General features: G+C 39.7%; 2 protein-coding genes across 2 annotated transcripts; one reads left to right on the top strand and one right to left on the bottom strand.

Annotated features, from left to right (window-relative positions):
* Positions 1 to 13,488: 13,488 nt before the first annotated feature.
* On the top strand, positions 13,489 to 14,415 carry OR6T1 (olfactory receptor family 6 subfamily T member 1). The gene has a single exon (XM_077883250.1). The coding sequence runs from the start codon at positions 13,489 to 13,491 to the stop codon at positions 14,413 to 14,415; it is 927 nt and encodes a 308-aa protein (XP_077739376.1).
* Positions 14,416 to 19,417: 5,002 nt separating this feature from the next.
* OR4D5 (olfactory receptor family 4 subfamily D member 5) lies at positions 19,418 to 20,362 on the bottom strand. The gene has a single exon (XM_077884785.1). The coding sequence runs from the start codon at positions 20,360 to 20,362 to the stop codon at positions 19,418 to 19,420; it is 945 nt and encodes a 314-aa protein (XP_077740911.1).
* Between the last annotated feature and the right edge of the window lie 608 nt (positions 20,363 to 20,970).

Below are 20,970 nucleotides of genomic sequence, written 5' to 3'. Positions count from 1 at the left end.
TCTTCCCGAGGGCGTATCTGTGAGAACAGGACAAACGGTGACCTTAAAATGAGTACCCGGCTGTCTCTCCCTAATTCCTCCATAATGAGACTGAGACCCAGAATGAAAGAATGAACTCAAACCCACCCTGCTGTGTGCCTTGGTCGTCTCCACTGTATAAAGGCTGAGCGACTGTTTAAAGATGTATATCAAAAACACTAACAGGCTAGTGCTGTAGGGGTAAGACTGAGTTATCCTGTGGCCAATCAAGACGACATTATTTCTGCTCCACTTCTGCTTTGACGGTCTACCAGCCCCATTTGATGACTAATGGCTGTCTCAGCAGAGAGGAGATAATAATGCCACTCCAGATCTTCAGCTTCCTCAGGGTTGGGAGGAAGAAGAACAGGACAGATAAAATTCAATACTCACCCTTCTGCCCTGGGACTTCAATACTGGGCCTTGCTCATTTTTCTCCCTTCTCAAAGAGGCACAAGTGGCTGTGATGAATTTTAGAGGGGAGCAGCCAAGAACAGATATTCTTCATTACAGTTTTTGTTTTGAGTGAGTTTTGGACCAAGGGAACCAGAGCACAGACCTCTGAGGAGCCACGACTTGCAGAACATGATTTCTGATAGTGGCTTTGCCAAAAGTGTTTTTCTCCAGACTAGGGGGTAGGTAGTAAATATCATCTTCTGGTGCCAAAAGAGCCCCCATGCTAATATGATCCCAGGGGTTTTCATGAGTTAGGAAATACTAGGGACCTGATTAAAAACTGGAAGACCTGTTCTCCCAGTGTTTTCCCCAGAGATCAGGCTTTATAGCAAAAATAAATTACCTACTCTGCATTTATAGCCTAGTTCATTATAGTAACAGTGACATATTGGAAAATACCATTATAACACCTTTTGGTGTGTTGTCAAATAAGGCAACATCCCCAAACAGAAAAGCAGATGATCTTTCCTGCATCCATAGCACCCACTGCCATACGAAATACTATACATTGTTTGTTCACTGTGTCTTCCTACAACACATACACACACATTAATACACTCACGTACATTTGAATTTAAGTTCTAAAGGGACACGGATTATGTCTGTTTTCTTCAGCACTATTTCTGTAGCAGCTTCGTAATTTGACACATATACAGTCAGTACTGACTAGATTTTTTTTAATTAGATAAATGAATGAGAATCCTTTTTCCATCTTTCCTGGGAACTATACTAGTTACTAAATGCAACAGAGGTCTTGTTCTATAGGCAAAGCCTTGCGTAATGTCAATGTTTTTCTTCACACCCTGAGTGTGGAACAAAAAAAAATACCAGTGAAGTATGTGAAGGCCACTGCTGAACTCCTGGTGGTCATGGAGGAGCACTTCAGATCAAAGTTACTGAACTCAGAGAAAGAATATCATTTTCCTCCTCTTAGTGTCACATTGAGGACTTCCACAGGCACTCAGAGGGCCCAAAGTCTCTCTCCAGGGACTGCAGACTCAGATCAAAAGACAGATTTGGATCTAGTTTAGGAAGCACTAAAATGCCCAACTCCAGGTCAGCTCACCATGGGAGGCCAATGGGAACCGTTCAGGGTTTTTATTGCTTTTTTGGCACAGGATTGAAATAATCAAAATGCGGACTCAGGAATATTAACATGGTGCACACCAGCAAGATGGACTGGTATAAGATGGAGTGAAGGCAGGGTCAAGCTTTGGGAGGCAATCACAACATCCACTGACTGTGGATAATTTTTAAATGCCCTGAAATAATAGTGCTGCTGTGAGTAATTCCAAGAAACAAATATATTCAAGAGACACTGCAAAGGAAGAGTCAGCAGTTCTTCTAACAAAGAAGATAGAAAGAAATAGACAAAAAAAAAAAAAAAAAAAATCCAAAGGACACCAGCCTAGGTGTTTTGCTAACTTATGCTGTTACTACAAACAGAAGGAACTCAAAAAGATTGGAAATATTTATGAGAAGTATACATTCAGTGTTGAACATGGTGAGATTGTTGCAGGACATCCAAGCAGAAGTACGCATTAGGAAAATGTCCAATGAAGGCTAAATAAATATAAGGAGGAAGGTCAGTACATGCGAAAGAGATTTGGGCATCGTTTCCTTTGAGGCTAAAGCCATGGGATTAGGTAAACTCAGGGAGAGAAAAGAAAGAGAAAAAAAGAGCAGAAGGGCAAGAAAAGAATTTGAGAAATCTTCCAATTGTGGATTTTATATTTAAGAAAATTTTAAACCAAACCATTACTGAAATGAATCCCAATTATTTTTCTCAGACCCCTCAAAATTACTAGGCAGCTAAGAATGCCTCAGGCCAAATTTGAATAGTGTCCCAACTGGATAGACATTCCTTAGGCTACAACAGTGATGAGTACCTGGGAGGGTCCATAAAATGTGTTTTCTTTTTCTGATTTGTTTTTTTTTTGTTTTTTTTTTTTTTTTTTAGAGAGACAGAGCACAATGTGGGACTAGAGCTCATGACCCTGAGATCATGACCTGAGATGAAATCAAGAGTCAGGTGCTTAACTGACCAAGCCAACCACCCAGGCGACCCCAGAAAAGGTGTTCTCTATGAAAAGTTACAAACTCTTACTTAGCTGATACAATAACTAGAAATACTCCCTCTAAACATATCAAATCACATTGCAAGAAGGATCTTATGCTAAGGCTCTAAGCTACAGCTGAAAGTCATTCTTTCATCTTTAATATAAACCGCATAAATATGGGCAAATGTGGAATGAAGATAGGGAGGTTCTGGCTTATCCTTACATTGCAAAACCCTCATTCCCTCCCTTCCTTTCTCCCATTCTACATAATGGTCACCTTAGCCTAATTCAGTTATAACATTAAATGGTCTTGTTTTCTCTGACATACATCAGCACTTCTTGCTCATACCTGACTCCTTTTTTTTTTTTAAGATTTTATTTATATATTCATGAAGACACAGAGAGAGGCAGAAACAGGCAGAGGGAGAAGCAGGCTGTGGGACATGATCCCAGGACCCCGGGAATCAGGACATGAGCCAAATGCAGATGCTCAACCACTGAGCCCCCCCAGGTACCCCACCTCACTCCTTTTTAAGTAACTCAAGTTCAATATATTCTAACTTGTCAAAGTCAGTGGTAATTAAAGCTTTATGTGATGCTATATTTTCTAAAGATGCAAGAAATCATGTATTTTAACCCGGGGCCTGATGTTTTGATATATGCATACATTGTAAAATGATCATCACATTCAAGCTATTTAACATATTCATTACCTCACATAATTATGAATTCTCTGTGATGAGAACACTTACAATCAACTGTTACCAAATTTCAAAGATATATTAAAGTATTATTAATTATAGTTACAATGTTGTACATCAAATTTCCATAACTTATGCATCTTGCAGAACTGTAACATTTTTCCCTTTAGAGAGTATCTCCTTTTGCTCACTCCCCAGCCCTTGACAACTATCATTCTACTCTAGGCTTTCATGAGTTTGACATGTTTAGATTACATATATAAGTGAAATCATGCAGTATTGGTCTTTTTATGTCTGCCCTATTTCACTTAGCATACTGTCCTCCAAGTCCACCTAGGTTGTCCCAAATGCAGAATTTTCTTTTTTTAAAGGCTGACTAAAAATCTTAAGCAATTTTTTTAGAAGTTGTTAGTTCATCTTAAGATTAATTCTTCTTCTCTAAGTTCTAATCAGTAAAGAATATGCACAAAGGCCTCTGGTCAAATAAGATACAAACCAGCTGTAGCAATGGCAAGGGGGTCATTATCTGTAGAAAGCAGAACTCTCTAGTAAATATTAGATTGGAAAAATCTTTAATCTTAAAGCCAAATGAGGCTTCCTACTTATTCTCTCTGGCCCTAAATCAACAAAAGGAAAATTGTGGACATTCCTCACCAGCAGAAAAGCGATTCTATGTATCAGTCTATTTACTTTGCAGGAGTAAGGGTGACGAGATGATGCCAAAAAGAGTCATTTTTCTATTAATAAATGAACTGGTCCAAAGAAAAGGATGGAGTTGCCTTCTTGCTTTTGAAGCATGATAGCTCCACCTACTGGTAAAGGTATGGCCCAAAGAATTTTAGACTCCAGATGAAAGGCTCCTCTTCTGTTAGGAAATCAGGTAAAACGGGAAAAATCCAAGATTTCCAGAATGTGGAGAAGAAAGGGAGTCCTTTCCTCCATGGAAATGTGAGAGGAAAGAATAAATATTTCTGAAGTGGTAGGAAACAGGGTCTGGCACAAACTGGGTGCTCCATAAATATCAGTGACGGATGCTGCCATCAGATTATATTCGTCTGGTATTTGTGAAATAATCACACATGTGTAATAAAGTGGGTAGGAGCCTGGATCCTGGGGCAAATGACCATATTTAAATCTTCTGTCGTCTTGTTAGCTGGCTGACCTTAGGCAAGCAGATTTCTCTACAACTCAATTTCCTAATCTATAAAATAGAGACAAAGTAGTTCCTGCCTCATAGCAGTGTTGAGGATTAAAGAAGATTCTGCTGGCAAAGTACTTGGTTTACAAAGAAAGGACTCCTCAAATGTCATTATTACTGTATTGAGCTGTTGGGAGATTGGAGTATGTTAATGAATATAAATAATTTAGCATACTTACTGAAACTTAGACAAATATGCACTGGCATAATAATGATGTTATTACTATTATATTAATAATAATAGGTTAACAATTAATATCAATATTCCTAATATTATTGTTATTAAATTATTATTCTATGTATTACCTTCTTGTTTTCCTCAAAATATAAAAGCACAATTCATCTCTAGATGACATATTCTCCCTGAATTCAAATTAAGTCTCTCTCAGTTTCTACTTGTAATTAAATTAAAATTTTATTAATAACTTAAGTTAAAATATTTATCATTTGAGTTGTTGGTTTTGAGGCACAACCCAGTCACCACACAGATATCCCCACAGTGTAGGATGTTCTTTCATTCATTTTTGAAGCTGCCTGAAACTTCACCAATCTGGTACTCTTTTAGGCTAATCTCTGAATTTTTTTTTATGCTAGTAACTCTGGAATTGAAATAGCGCAGTCAGTAATCCACTGCTCTAGTGTACATATATATATATATATCTTTCTCGCATACGCTTTACTAAGATAACAAGTGAGGGTGAATTTGTATGGCAAAGGACAAAAAGTACCCCTACAAGAGTATTCAAATAGCCAATAAAAGATTTTGTTGAGGAGGAAGACGATCAGATTCCAGAAAAGGATTTGGAAAGTATCAAAGACAACCTTCACATACTTCACACATATTTTCAACTTGGGCAATTTCTCATATAATTTAATGTTATTATGGAGTAGTTTCTGAGCTAACTCAGCCAATAGACATTTCAATTTTCCCTAATCATTTGTATTGATTCACCAGAGTAAGCAGGTATAAGGGAGAAAAAAAAGAAAAGAGAAGAGGACATGCCCATTTTTGGGGAAAAGATAGCAGTTATGTAATCTCCCCTCAGAATAATATTCCATCTTTATTCTAAGATGAAATATTATCATAAGGACCTTTTTTTCTCAGAATGAACATAGATATCACCAGGTGTGTTATTGAACAACCCACTTGGATTCATTTCTTGTTTCTTGGCCTGTTCTTATGACACTTGGCTTTGGGGTCAAGTAGGGCACAAAACACCCTTGGAGGAAGGTGATTATCTGCCAAGCTTTATAGAAGTCCCACTCTAACTAGAATTTCTAACAGTTAAGTTTCAGTGAAGGAAACAAACTATTCAAGGATTTTTAAGCAAAGAGGATTAAAGGGAATTAAGTGCTTACAAAATCATCAGCTGTGCTTAGGAAATGGATCCTAGACTGGGATTCCAGGATGGACTCCTAGTTCTCTGCAGGTCCAGATCCAACCCACTGAGGAGATTAGAATGAAGGTGGGAACAGCTCACCCACAGTAACCACCATAGCATTCAACACTCAAGCACACTTCCTCTGATTCTTGAAAATCAAAGCAAGCCTGGCTCCTCACTTTCCCATAGCGAAACTAGATGGCTTTATAGGGGCACCTGGTGCCTCCGTCAGTTAAGTGTCTGCTTTTGCCTCTGGTCATGATCTTGAGATCCTGGGATCCAGCCCTGCTTCAGGCTTCCTGGTCAGTGGGAAGTCTACTTCTCTCTCTCTCTGTCCCTCCCCCTGCTTGTGCTCTATCCCTCTTCTCTAGACAGACAACTATGATCAGTGCCAAATTATCTTTTATCCATTGTATATTTTAAACTATATTTTATTTAGCCTGTGAATCCCTAAGAGTATCATAGAATATCTTCCCATTTTCAAGAAGAGAGGAAAAAAAAAAAACCACAATTAGCTACAAATAAAAATCCCGAGGGGATCCCTGGGTGGCTCAGCAGTTTAGCACCTGCCTTCGGCCCAGGGCATGATCCTGGAGACCCGGGATAAAGTCCCACATCGGGCTCCCTGCATGGAGCCTGCTTCTCCCTCTGCCTGTGTCTCTGCCTCTTTCTCTGTGCATTTCTCATGAATAAATAAATAAAATCTTAAAAAAAAATCCCAATGCACAGTCTGACATGACTATATTTCCTAATTCCAACCAAGGTTGGACAACCATCATAGAATTTTTAAATATGTTCTTTTGATTTTATCATATCTCTGCTAAACCAATAGTATTCACAATTCACTTCGTGCTCCAGAGTGTGCAAAATTTTTCAGTAGAACAACATCTAAAAAGAGGCAGGCTCTTGATGACAGTTCACAGTCATTTTAAGGGACTTGAAGTTCAACATTCATTCAGGGGATGGGGGTAGAGTAAGCAGAGAAAAATGGATACTCTGAGCTTATAGAAATTATATAAATGAGAAGAGAATTTTTATTCTGCTGGATAATGAGATAAAAATTCAAGTGATTTGGGCAGGCCCAGGGGCTCAGCAGTTTAGCGCCGCCTTCAACCCAGGGCATAATTCTGGAGACCTGGGATCGAGTCCCACGTCAGGCTCCCTGCTTGGAGCCTGCTTCTCCCTCTGCCTGGGTCTCTGCCTCTCTCTCTCTCTCTCTCTCTCTCTCTCTGTCTCTCGTAAATAAAATAACTGAAATCTTTAAAAAAAATTTAAGTGATTTTTCTAATCTTTATTGATTATCTTAGTGCAAATTATATACAACCCATTCCCTTGAAAGTCCTGTGCAACTCATTTTCCAGGTGAGGAAACGGACACTCAGAGAATTTAATAACATATTCAAGTTCATGCCACAAATTGTGTCACAACTAGTATGTGAGTCGATATCTAGTATTTATTAAAAATAGGTTTATTTTGTTATTAGTGCTGATAATATATAGATATTTAATTTTTATAATTTCATTACATTATTAAGATAGCCAAGACCTCACTGAGTCACTACCAAGTTCAAAAGTATTTCCTGAAGTTTGAATATAGTGGCAAATTTTCTTCTACCCTGTACTCAAGAAATAGCTTTATTTTTCTTTTTAAAGAAGTATGCTGCCACTCTATGACAAAACTCAAACAACTTACTTCCCGTAGCCTCAAAGGACTAATTACATTGTTTATTTTTAACAAGTTGGGTCAAAGTTGTTCCCTTTTGGGGTTTCAAAGCAAGTTTAAAGCAAGTTAAAGTAAATTTTAATTGATCAGTTATGGCAAGAATTAATCATGCGAAGTTAAAGGAACTTTTCTTTCAACACCACAGTGGAGTTTTGCTTAGTATCACTGGGAGCAAACAGGTGTCAATACAAGAAGCCTTCTGTGTGTTTCAATGACCATGAACAGGAGGAGCCCTATAGATCCTCTGACTTTACATTCTTCAAATTGGCCAGGAGAAGAAGCCTAAGAAGTGCAGTACTAGAACAGGTACAAGCCAATTTATATCAGCCTCTTCTCTCAGGCAACTTTGTATGCTCAGAATTTATTCTTACTCTGACTTAGAAAGGAGCTTGTTAGAATTAAGTCTTGTGTATACAGAAGTTAAGGCTTATAGTTTTAGAGTACTACAAATATGGCATATTTCATTGCACACAGTAAAAACAATTTGTTTCTCTGAAGGAAGAGAGGAATGAGAACTCTCCATTGCTACTTTTGGCTGTTGAGTTCTACACACATAGCCAATAAAGTAAGGTACTATGGGAAGCTTTGATATTTGTGTTTTGAATAACGAGTTAATTAGACTAACAACTTTCTCTTTTATTAAGGCCTCAAACACCATACCTCCAGCTTTTGGAAAACTTTGTCCTTATTCTTACTGAAGTCTCATGTAAAGATCAAGTTTTGCATGTAGAGAAGTAATGGGTAACCTATCGTATGTAGGATAGCACAAGACAAAGTACCCTGCCCAACATAGCATAATTTCCGGGAAATTTTTCATTCAACAGTTACTGTGTTAGTCATTCTAACTTCAAACCTTTGAGAACTAAATTATTTCTATCAAGAAGTAACTGAGGACACCTGGATGGGTCAGTGGTTGAGCATCTGTCTTCAACTCAAGGCATGATCCTGGGGTCCTGGGATCAAGTTCCAAGATGGGCTCCCCACAGGGAGCCTGCTTCTCCCTCTGCCTATGTCTTTGCCTCTCTTCTGTGTGTCTCTCATGAATAAATAAATAAAATCTTTTTTTAAAAAAAGAAGTAACCCACAATAGTCACATTTCTTTTTAAATTAACACATTAATGATTATTTGATAATTACCTAAAAGCAAGAATACTGTGTAATAAGTATATAAAGGCCTACTAGCAGAGATGGGAAGGATCCAATTAAATTTCATCTGTCTCAAGAGCCAGTTTATGTTCCTAGAGCCTTTAAGTCCATCAGGTTTGAGTCATTCTTCATCCAAGAAATAGTATGCCCTGGTCTTGCTATTTTTAAGAAGAAATATACTTACATGATAATTATAAGTGTATTTTAAACCGTAGTTTGATAATAAAAAAAATGAATAATCTTTATAATCTCATTTTCCTGTTGAAAAACTCAAAAGTTGGCATTTCGGGTTACTTTAAACCTGGAAGACTCATATCCTTTCTGGATCTACAATTCCTCCTTAAGTGTTTGGTTAAATGTTATTAACCTTTTAAGTATTCCATGCTGCTCCATACACAAAATTTGTTCCTTTCTTTTCTCTGCCCCTACATGACTTTGATTTTACTTTTATCACAGCCTTAAATGAATTCTAATGCAATTTACAATTTGCAATCAATATATCTAACCCTTACTACACTATGGCTCCGTAGCAATTCAACTTTTATCTCCAGTACCTGATAAAATACCTGGCACAAAGTGTTCAAGGTTGTATCTAGTCTCATATGTATGGGGGTACTCGTATGGGGTACTTGGTTAGCCCAGGCCTGAAAGGAATAATCCCCTCATATTTGTGGGCACACTGGGGCATGGGTTAGCCATCTGAAGTGTTGTAAGAATTAATAGCCTGGATTTATGGCTTCTCTGGGTCATCTGTAAAGTTAGCTTTCCACCACATTGGTGATGGTTTTAGTTTAGAAAACTATGCCTGTCATTTCTGGGCTCTTCTATTCCATACCTACTACTTAGTCTCCTCTTAATATCTCAGCCCTTTTTCCTAACCTTGCTCAAAAAGCCCAACTCTCTTCTTTCTCTCTAAATCCAGCATTTAGTCTCCTCTTAATATCTCAGCCCTTTTTCCTAACCTTGCTCAAAAAGCCCAACTCTCTTCTTTCTCTCTAAATCCAGCATTTCTCAAACTCTAAGGTAAATAAGAATAACCCAGATAAATTGTTAAAAATCTGTATTCCTCGGCCCTATCCCCAGAGGATGATTGCATTTTTACAGGTAGAGCCTAGAAATCAGTATTTTTAATCAACAAACTAGATGATTCTGGCGCAAGTTTTCCATGCTCAGAGGAAATAATTCAATAAACCTAGATTCTCCCTTGACTAATAAAGTATAAAATGTATTCAAACCTCAAGATACCAGGAGTATACCTAAAGAGGAAAAAAAGAGAAACTAGCTATGCAAATGTGTTGCCAGTGGAAATGAGAAGGATTTGGCTAAGGGAAACAGGAGAGGAGCTCTGAATGGATTGCCGGAGGACTAAACAGAGACGTGGACATACATCCTGGAAATGGGAAATTTGCAAGACCAAATGGTCCATGTGGGTGAAAGGATTGAGAAAGGATCTCAGGGACACCAGGGTGGTTCAAGCATTTAACTCTTGATTTCAGCTCATATCATGATCTCAGGCTCATAAGATACAGCCTCAATTTGGGCTCCACACTGAGTGTGGATCCTGCTTAAGATTCTCTCTGCCCCTCTCTCTCTGCCCCTACCCACCCCCTCCAGCTCACATGCTTTCTCTAAAGACAAAGAGAAAAAAAAAGAAAGAAAGAAAAGGTCTCATAGCCTAAGTTTATGGTAAATTCTGGCAGGAGGGTCCTATATTTCAGAAGGGAGATGGGAGAGTTTTGATGATTCCAACCAGATTTAGAATAATAAGCCATATAATAAATGTGTAATGCCATGAAGGAGTCCTTATTGGGAATGGGAAAGTAGCTAAGTACCTGTATGTGATTCTAGATCTATAAGCAACCCAAGCAGAATGCTCTGCTTTCTACATGATATAGATCCAGCATACCCTGTAATAGACCTTGAAAGACAAGGAGGACAAGTTTCTAGGATATACTCAGGTAAGGGAGTCCTTCTGGGGATGGAGAGTAGTGATTGGGGCCAGAACACCCAATCTCACTTCTCTGTAGAAGCTGAAAGCCTCCGAGATAAGGCTCAGTCTAGCACACATTCTGAGGGATAGTTTTATTTTTTTAGGACCAAAGCTTTAAACTACAATAACTAATTTCCATATGCACAATTCTTATCATTAACCCACAAATGAAGCAAGGTGACAATTGGAAGTTGACGTCAAATCAAATTTATAGTCACGAACTCTCTCCCGCCTAAGATATTATGGCTGAGCAGTTACAAGTGCAGTCTCTAAAGTCAAACTTCCTAAAATTCCAGTCCCTAACTTTTCTACTCGCTAGATACGGGTCCTTACTTTCTACATAATTCCTTTGCCTGTAGAATGGAAGTAATGCTTAGCTTGCCTGGTTGCTGAAACATTGAACAATGAAATGAATGAAAAATTCCTTTCCTAATATATTACAGCTACTCAGTAAATGCTGTTATTATTATGAGGCATTATTATATTACAGCACTTCAAATCAATGTCCTTTTTCCCTCTGGCAGGTTCAAATTTCAAGTAAAAATAGTTATATTTAGTAGTGCCATGGTCTGACATCAGGGTTGGATCATCTTAAATGTTCATCTTAGCTCTACCTCTGAAGTTTTTTTAACCTGATGTGCTCCAATTTGCTCAGTTATAAAGTGGACAACAACAGTAGCTACCTAATTGTGTAGATTAAGTTATAGTGCAGATAGAATTGAAAATGTGTGTACATGTGTGTCCTTCATAGCTCTAATTCCCTCCATTGGCTCTCACCTTGCCAAACACTATTTTTAGTGTGAAGTAGATGGGAACAAGAAATCATTTCCAATAATGTTAACAACTTCTAACTATGAGTTTATGCAAGACTTCTTAGACATTAGGCTAACTAACCAACAACATTATTTGGAGGTTCAAAATGAGAAAAAAAAATTTAAGATTTTATTTATTTATTTGAGACAGACAGAGAGCATGAGTGGTGGGGAGGGGGAGAGAGAGAGGGAGAAGCAGACTCCCAGCTAAGTGCAGAGCCTGAAATGGGGCTGGATACCAAGACCCTGGGAACACGACCTGAGCCAAAGTCAGACACAACTGACTGAGTCACCCAGCATCCCCCAAATGACAAAATTTTAAACACATATATATAGGGATTATATTTTTATTATGTGGAATAATAAGAACGACAGCCAGCCAACTGGAAATTACTCAGAAACTTGCAAGTAGCCAGTAGGTTAACTGCCAATGGAATGCTGTATAATAGACTTTAGTATATGTGTTTTATAATAGTAGATAAAAGCTAATATTAAAAATTTGCCAGCTAGGCTTTATAAGCTATTTTTAAACACAATATTTACCCAATACTTTGGGAAAAGCCATAGTTAACATATTTTCCTTATCTGAAATGATTATGTCATCCCTAAATACTCTAACATCCTTTTCTGAGTTTTATTGAGGTATTTAATTGACTTTGGAGGTATAAAGCTTTACTATTAGCTAGCTACTTAATCCCAGGATTTACTTCTTACTGACATAACCAGAACTTGCCCTGAAGGTCTTTCTTTCAGCCTTGGAACCAAGATTCTCTGCCTCTGCTGATAATTTTTCTTAAGACTTCTCCAGACAGACTTGAGAAAATATTTATGTTCCCCATCTTTAATGCTGGAAGTCTGGAGTAATAGATGTTCCTGGATTAAACTTTGCAAAAGCTCTCAACACTTCATTCTTCGTCAATTAAACAACTTGACGGTAATTTGCATTCTTTCTGTCTTAGAATGTTTTCCAACATTTTCAGACAATGAAATTGACAGGCAAAATCTATGAAATTCTGCATATTTGGTGCTGGATGTGACAAAAGGATCCTAGAACCAAGATGTCTAGTGAAACTGAACCGTGCAAAACTTATGGATAAATTTCATAAGTTCGAAAGTTCTAAAGACAAGATGAACATATCTCCAAATGAAGGTAATAGTTGAAGAGGCAAATTGCTACAACCTATCTCCTTGGGTAAGCTTCCTTCCCCCTCTTCACCTTATGCCACAAACACGTTGGGAGAGCTGAGGATGAGAGGAAGCTAGTCACCTGGAAGAGGGATTTCCCATAACCCAGAGAAGGAAGAGTTGGTAAAAACAACAAACCAGAAAGGACTTGGACTCTCCACAGTTTCATCACCTGTGACACTCTGGCTGATTAAGAAAAATAAAATCTCTAAAGACACTGAAAGCCGTGATTTTTATTGTTATCTTGTGTTAAGCCAGGACATAGAAGGACCACAAGCACTGAGAGTTCTTGATCCCAATATGATTTTGCTCATAGTTCATTTATTCTGTAAAGTCTTCTCTGACCCCTCCACTCTTCTGGACCCCACTCATGTGATACCCAGCCTAAGTGAAACAGAAAGAAGTATGTGCATGGGAGCCCCAGAAATCTGGTTTGAAATCCTGCCTCTACCACCTGCTCCCTATTTGATCATTGAAAAGTTCCTTGAACTTCTTCAGTCATCCTTTCTTTACCTAGAAGAGAGAATAGTTATATTTATCTTTAAGAGCCACTGTGAGAGGAGATACTGCATCCAAATTTCCTAATACATAATTAATGTTCAATATCATAATATCATCCATGTTATTGCTGATATACAGCTTGCTATCATATCTTATTTCTCTTTTTTGTAAGTCACTCCTAAGCAGAAAGATGAATATAATCTCAGGATGTAAGGAAGCACCAGGTGCTTATTATTCTGTTGATCCATTAAATGATAATTTATGGCTATGGAACCAGTTACAAAATTCTGTTTCATTTCTCCTCCAGGTCACTGAAGATGAGTCTGGAAAACTGGACTCAGGTGACAGAGTTTGTCCTTTTGGGTTTCCCCAGAAGCCACATCCTACAGTCTCTGCTGTTCCTGGGGTTGATGGTGACCTACATTGTAACGGCCTCAGGCAACCTACTCATTATTGGGCTCAGCTGGGTGAGCAGACGCCTACACACACAGATGTACTTCTTCCTGAGGAACCTGTCCTTTCTGGAGCTGTTGCTTGTGTCTGTTGTGGTTCCGAAAATGCTTGTCATCATTCTCACAGGGGATCACTCCATCTCATTTGCCAGTTGCATCCTCCAATCCTACCTCTACTTCCTCCTTGGCACCACCGACTTCTTCCTCTTAGCTGTCATGTCTCTGGATCGTTACTTGGCAATCTGCCGCCCCCTCCATTATGAGACTCTGATGAGCGGTCGTGTCTGTTCCCAATTAGTTCTGGCCTCCTGGCTAGCTGGATTCCTCTGGGTGCTCTGTCCCACCATCCTCATGGCCAGCCTACCTTTCTGTGGCCCCCGTGGTATTGACCACTTTTTCTGTGACAGCTGGCCTTTGCTGAGGCTCTCTTGTGGAGACACCCGCCTACTGGAGCTGGTGGCATTTGTGCTCTCCACGGCAGTGTTACTGGGGTCACTGGCGGTGACCTTGGTTTCCTATGCCTGCATTCTTGCCACAGTTTTCAGGGCCCCCACAGCTGCCGAGCGGAAGAAGGCATTCTCCACTTGTGTCTCACATCTTACTGTGGTGGTCATCGTCTATGGCAGCTCCATTTTTCTCTACATCCGTGTGTCGGAGGCTCAGTCCTCACTGCTCAACAAAGGTGCCTCAGTCCTGAGCTGTATCATCACACCCCTCCTGAACCCATTCATCTTCAGTCTCCGCAATGATAAGGTGAAGCAGGCCCTGAGAGATGCCCTGAGGTGGCACTGAATCATGGCAATGAGAGACTATGAGGATCACAAGTAAAATATATATATATATATTAGATTAGGAGATTAAAAATTTATGCAATTTTTTTTTAAGATTTTGTGTATTTATTCAAGAGAGACACACAGAGAGAGGAGCAGAGACACAGACAGAGGGAGAAGCAGGCTTCATGCAGGGAGCCCGATGTGGACCTCGATCTTGGGTCTCCAGGATCACACCCTGGGCTGAATGCAGGTGTTAAACCACTGAGCCACACAGATGTCCCAATTTATGCAATTTTTAAGACTGGGTTTGAAGTTCAAATCACTCAAGCAACACCCTGCACTTTTGTCAGACAATTAAAAAATAGTCTTCATATGGAGCACCCCAGTGGCTCAGTCAGTGAGGCATCTGACTCTTGATTTCAGCTTAGGTCATGATCTTGGGATGGTGGGATTGAGCCCCAAGTCAGGCTGTGCAAGGAGTCTGCTCAGAATTCTCTCTCTTTCTTCTGCCCCTCCTGCATACATGCACGTGTGCTCTCTCTCTAAAACAAATAAAATCTAAAAAAAGTCTTCATAAATATACAATATAAAATAGGGAGCAAGCCTTCATTTTCCTTCCTCCTATCTTCCTGATGCCTCCCCTTCTCGATCCCTCCTAGAGAAGGCTGATCCAATTGGTCAAGTTTCAAAATTCTGGTTAGGACACATTTACTTTGGGGCAGGTAAGGATGTGGCCTTTATGCAGGGAGACCGCTACTCTTCTTCCTCACCTGTGTTCAGCACACTTATTACAGCTTCAGGATCCTATATCATGAAGCCAACCAGCAGATGCTAAAACATGGAGATTCAGATAAGGAGCTTACAGGGGAAGGAGTAAGAAGCTTTCTCAGCCTTCCACCTAGACTGAGTATTACAAACAAGATTAACCAGAACCTGTATACAGAAAATTAAATTTTGGCTGTGGTAATAAATGGTTCTTGGATTTTCAATTGCTATTGCTCTTTATGTGACTTGCAGCTCCAATAGGGATCGCATAAAGGAAGAATGCTGTGACCATCAAATTATTTGGATATCCCAAATTCCCAAGTCTAAATACAAGGACAATTATTCAATCATTCCTTTAAGAAATATTATTAAATACCTAGTATGTTTAAGGCACTGAGCCAGGCAGGGATGAGACTAGGGTAATGTCTTGGGCCAATGGAGATGTGTGGGGCACAAATTTTAAAGAGACGTACACCAAAAAAATAAAAAATAAAAATAAAATAAAAAAAAATAAAGAGACGTACACCCTCTTGGTCACGCTGTTGGTCATGCAAGAGCAGGGTAGGGCTATGCACAAACCTGGGAGTGAATGCCTCCTCAATTCTACACCCGAGGCTGCTTTTTTGTTGCTTGTGAATCTACTAGTCTAGTAGTAAACAAAGTAGACATAGCCCTCACTTTTACAATATCCTACTTATAGTATAGTTGGGATTGGTGCCCCAAAAAAACAAACCAACAAAAAAACAAACAAGAAAACCTAAATACACATCTTAGTATGTAGCTGCAATTTGTGATAAATGTTTTTGAGAAAAGAGTTGAGTTTTGTTAGAGGAGCTAATAAGGAAAAATAATTTAGATTAAAGACTCAGGAACATACCTCTGGAGAAATGAGCTTTAAATTGAGGCCTCGGACTGAGGAGCAGTTATCCAGGCAAAAAGTAGAGGAGGAGCATTCCAGAAAGAGCAAGTAGCATTTGCCAGGTCCCAGAGTAAGACAAGATGGACTGGGAGAAACAAATGTACAAGAGGCCTCGAAGTGGAGAGGTGTGCTGAGGTCGGTTCAGACAGGACCTTATCTATAAGCTTTATGTGGATCTTTCTTCCTTTGTAAAGGCAATGTAAAGATTTTGAAGGGTTTTAAGTGAGGAAATGATCTAATTGTATTTTTAAAAATCAATCAGCTGTTGTGGGGACAACTGGTTAGAAAGAAGAGTGGATTTTAAAGGATCAAGTAGGAAGCTACTGCATGGCCTAGGGGACAGATGTGCTAGTTATGACTTTACAATTGGCAGTGGAGGCTGAGAAAAATGGACAATATGTAGTTTGGAAACAAGCTTGATAAGACGAACCCTCTACCTACCTACATAGATCTTACAGCCTAGGAAAGAGCCAGGCTAGTAAAGGGTCAAGCTAGAAAGAGGGAAACAGCATACTCCTAAGGGAGACTGTGGTATTTTCTGAAGGGAATGACGACCTACATAAGGGGACTATGTGCATTTTTCTGCATAGAAGTAAGTGTACTAGGGGTATCTGGGTGGCTTAGTGGTTGAGCATCTGCCTTTGACTCAGGACATGATCCCAGGGTCCTGGGATCGAGTCCCACATCAGGCTCCCTGCATGGAGCCTGCTTCTCCCTCTGCCTGTGTCTCTGCCTCTCTCTGTGTGTCTCTCATGAATAAATAAATAAAAATCTTAAAAAAAAAAAAAAAGTAAGTGTACTAGATCTGCCTAAACTTGAGCTCTTTTCTCTTCCTATCCAGCAATATGGCAATTAGAAGGAAAATCATTTTGGTTATTGAAAAATAAAGAAGCTGCATATTATTTGCACATATATGTCCTCTTCAGTGTATTTGCACTATGACTTGTATAAATAAACATGCTACCCTTCTACAAGTCCAAAGTATAGTGGCTAGAGAATTACACTCTTGCTACTAAACCAAACCACATGGAAAGAGAACCCCGACTTAATTCTTCTGATTCCAAAATTATCTTCCCACTAAAATATACTCTTTTCAAATAACTTACATGTTTCCTCTATGCTGTCCTATCTGCTCTTCCAAAACCTTCCAGCTCCCTTTTCCCTAAACCTAAGCCTTTCCTCTTTCCAGTTTGACCCACGCTCTAAGCCCTGTATACTACACATTCCCTCTCAACCGGCTACTATTATGGAAAGGAACATCACTTATACTAACTTACTTACTAAGATATAAGTGATGAGTAATGACTTAACGCTAAGATTGCAAATACATTTGTTGAATATCATCCTCTTTCCATCCCACATCCATGGTAGGGATCACCGATTGATTAAATAACATTTAACATAAATAAACAAAACATTGCTTTGTTTTTATTTTAAAATAGATTCTTAGGTATGAGAGTGAAGATAAAAAAAGGTGCAGGTCCTATGATAAAAATAAGAAGCCAAATGGTTGACTTGGTGGTAGGAGACGCAGGAATGTGGATCAGAGAGTTAAACTGTGAGGGAGTATTAGAGAGACGATGTAAGAAAAGACCATGAGCATCTCTCCATTCCCTCTTAAATTGCAGTAGAGCTTCTAGGGGTACTGATGTTACCACTTCAGGTATTTGTGGCAGTTGTACCACTCCTTGTTTAGGGGCCAGCAAGTAATCTATTTTTCCACATTAAACCCAATTCTGGGGGGATCCCTGGATGGCTCAGCGGTTTAATGCCTGCCTTCAGCCCAGGGTGTGCTCCTGGATCCTGGGATCGAGTCCTGGGATTGAGTCCTGGATCGGGCTCCCTGTCTCTGCCTCTCTCTCTCTCTCTCTCTCTATGTCTCTCATAAATAAATAAATAAAATCTTAAAAAAAAAACCAATTATGCCTTTTCCATTGGGTTCAGTTGTCAACAAATTATCTTTTTACTCCATCTCCCCACATTCCAAAATTCAGTCCATTTCACTCCCTCGACTACACTAGACCAAGACCAAGTTAGAATGTATTATCTCTACCCATAATGCCAGTTTAACTTGCACAAACTCACAAAAACAGAGTTACCCTTAGTAGCTTCAAGGAATTTTAGATATGACCAAAAATTTGCCTTCTAAAGTTAAACAGATCTGGGTTGGATTCCAGAAACAAGCTCTAAAGACTTAAATAATTTAATGTCTCTCAGTTGCCACTGATTCATCATTAAAATGAAGATGATACCTACCTTGTAAGAATGTTGAGAGAATTAAAATAAATAGTAAATGTAAATGACTTGGGACCATGCCTGGTATATGGTAAGCTCTTAACAAATTATTATTTAGATCATGATGATGGTGGGATGCCAGGGTGGCTCAGTGGTTGAGTGTCTGCCTTTGGCTCAGGACATGCCCCTTAGGTCCTGGGATCAAATTCTGTATCAGGCTCCCAACAGGGAGCCTGCTTCTCCCTCTGCCTCTGTTTCTGTCTCTTTCTCTGTGTCTCTCATGAATAAATAAATAAAATCTTAAAAAAAAAAAGATCATGATGATGGTGAGTGCCTTAAGAAATTACAAGAAGGAAGTAATTTTCCCAAAACAAGTCCATTTCTCTTTGTTGACATTAAATTCAATCAGCCTTTCAAAATCAGAACTTAGTGTCCCATATTTAGATTAACCTCCAGATCACTCTTATCTCCAGAAAGTTTATAGTTGTTTTGAGCTCCTCATATATATTTTGTGTCCAAGAAGAAATATCAGAAAAGAAACACCAGCTGTACCATCTCCATGCATACTGCAGCTGGAACTTTCTTAGTAGGGCCAACATCATCACATAGGCAAGGGCCACCTAAGCCAAAAACCATTTCTGCATAGCACCTAAGACCTTTTCTCTAAGAGACACTTGGGAGAAGTTCTAGGATACTCATTTCATTTTCTTTTTATTTTTTTTAATATTTTATTTATTCATTCATAAGAGATACATGGAAAGAGGGAGAGGCAGAGACACAGGCAGAGGGAGAAGCAGGCTCCATGCAGGGAGCCAGATGTGGGACTCGATCCTGGGTCTCCAGGATCATGCCCTGGGCTGAAGGCAGGCGCTAAACCACTGAGCCACCCAGGAATCCCCTGCTCATTTCATTTTCTGTGTTAAAAGTTCAGGTCACCAGAACTTGACTGAGGCTAAGAACAATAGAGAAGCAAGTAGTAGAGCAAGTATTAGAATAGACAAGTAGTTTGGGCTACTTTGTAGGTCTTCTCAATCAGGCTGCTACACTGAAGCAGCTCTCAGATTCTCAGGCTCTGCCCCTGCTAATTTGGGTGGCAGAGAGGTCAGTGCTCCAGGGGACCCAGAAGGTCTTTTTGCCTTCTCCACAGCTTCTTCATGGCCATGATCGCTTCCTTGTTTCTCAGGGTATAGATGGCAGGATTCAGCATGGGAGTGACCATTGTGTACAGCACAGAGACCACCTTGTCCATAGGGAAGGTGCGAAATGGCCTTGCATAGATGTAGACACAAGGCACAAAGATTAAGGTCACTACGGCAATATGAGAAGCACAAGTGGATAGGGCTTTGCTGCGGCCCTCCCTGGAGTGGCCTCGGAGCATGACCAGCAGTGCCGTGTAGGATCCCAGGAGCACCAGAAAACACATCAGGGTCACCAGGCCATTGTTAGACACCATCAGAAGCTCTAAGACAAAGGTATCTGTGCAGGCCAATTTGATCAGCTGAGGCACATCACAGTAAAAGTTGTCCAGCCTGTCAGGCCCACAGAATGGCAGCTGGATAGTCAGTCCAACCTGTACAATGGAGTGGATGAAGCCCCCCACCCAGGAGGCTACCACGAGGAGCCCACAGACTGTTCTATTCATAATAATCCTGTAGCGCAAGGGCTGGGAGATGGCAATATAGCGGTCAAACGCCATCACAGTCAGCAGGAAGATCTTGATGCCTCCAATGAAATGGAAGAAAAAGAGCTGAGTCAGGCAGCTACCAAAGGAAATGATGGGGTTGCCTGAGAGCAAGTCAACCAGCATCCTAGGTGCCGTGATGGTAGAGTAGCAAAAGTCTAGGAAAGAAAGATTGCCTAAGAGAAAATACATGGTTGTGTGGAGGCGTGGGTCAGAGGTCACTATGGCCACAATAAGGAGATTTCCCATTACAGTCATAAGATACACAGCTGAGAAGACAATGAAGAAGAAGAACCGGAGCTCCCATACCTGAGAGAGCCCCAGGAGGACAAAGCCTGTCACCTGGGTATGATTTGTTGGATTCATCTGCTTGATATGACCTGGTAAGTGAACCTGCTGAGGAAAGCGGACATATTCATCATGGGATCCATCAGCTTCTCTGCAATAATTTCCCCTACCCTGTCTGGGAAATTCTCCCCATCTCATTTAGTATAAGACAAATGTTTTAAGTAGTTCTATAGGAAACCAAGTACTTGGACATCATATACTGGTGCAATCAAAGTCCAAGAATATAAAACTCAGAGTAACACTGATACTATTTATAATTCATGAAAATCAAAAATAGTCCTCAAAAGTGGAGAACTGATATGCAGAGAAAAAAAAAAACAAAACAAAACTTCTACCCTGGGAGTGACTCTCACTTCTCCCAGTAGCCAGCTAGCTGCACAAACAGGGACAATCTTTGAAAATTCTCTAAGACTCATACTCATTTCCCTCATCTAGGATGTACACTAGCCAAAATGCCTGCAAGGTCTCCTGTAGTCTAATATTTTATAACTATAGGTGACCTTTATTAAGAAAACACAAAAAAATCCCACTGGCCAAATATTTGGACATAATAAGGGTTGTGAACTACTGTTTCTCTAAAGCCAGATAAGAAAACATGTGGTACAAGGAGCTTCGTATCCAGTGGC

This window comes from Canis aureus, chromosome 3, assembly GCF_053574225.1.
Source record: "Canis aureus isolate CA01 chromosome 3, VMU_Caureus_v.1.0, whole genome shotgun sequence".
NCBI lineage: Eukaryota > Metazoa > Chordata > Mammalia > Carnivora > Canidae > Canis > Canis aureus.
The sequence above is the reverse complement of the archived record's forward strand: the minus strand, read 5'-3'. Positions and strand labels throughout refer to the sequence as shown.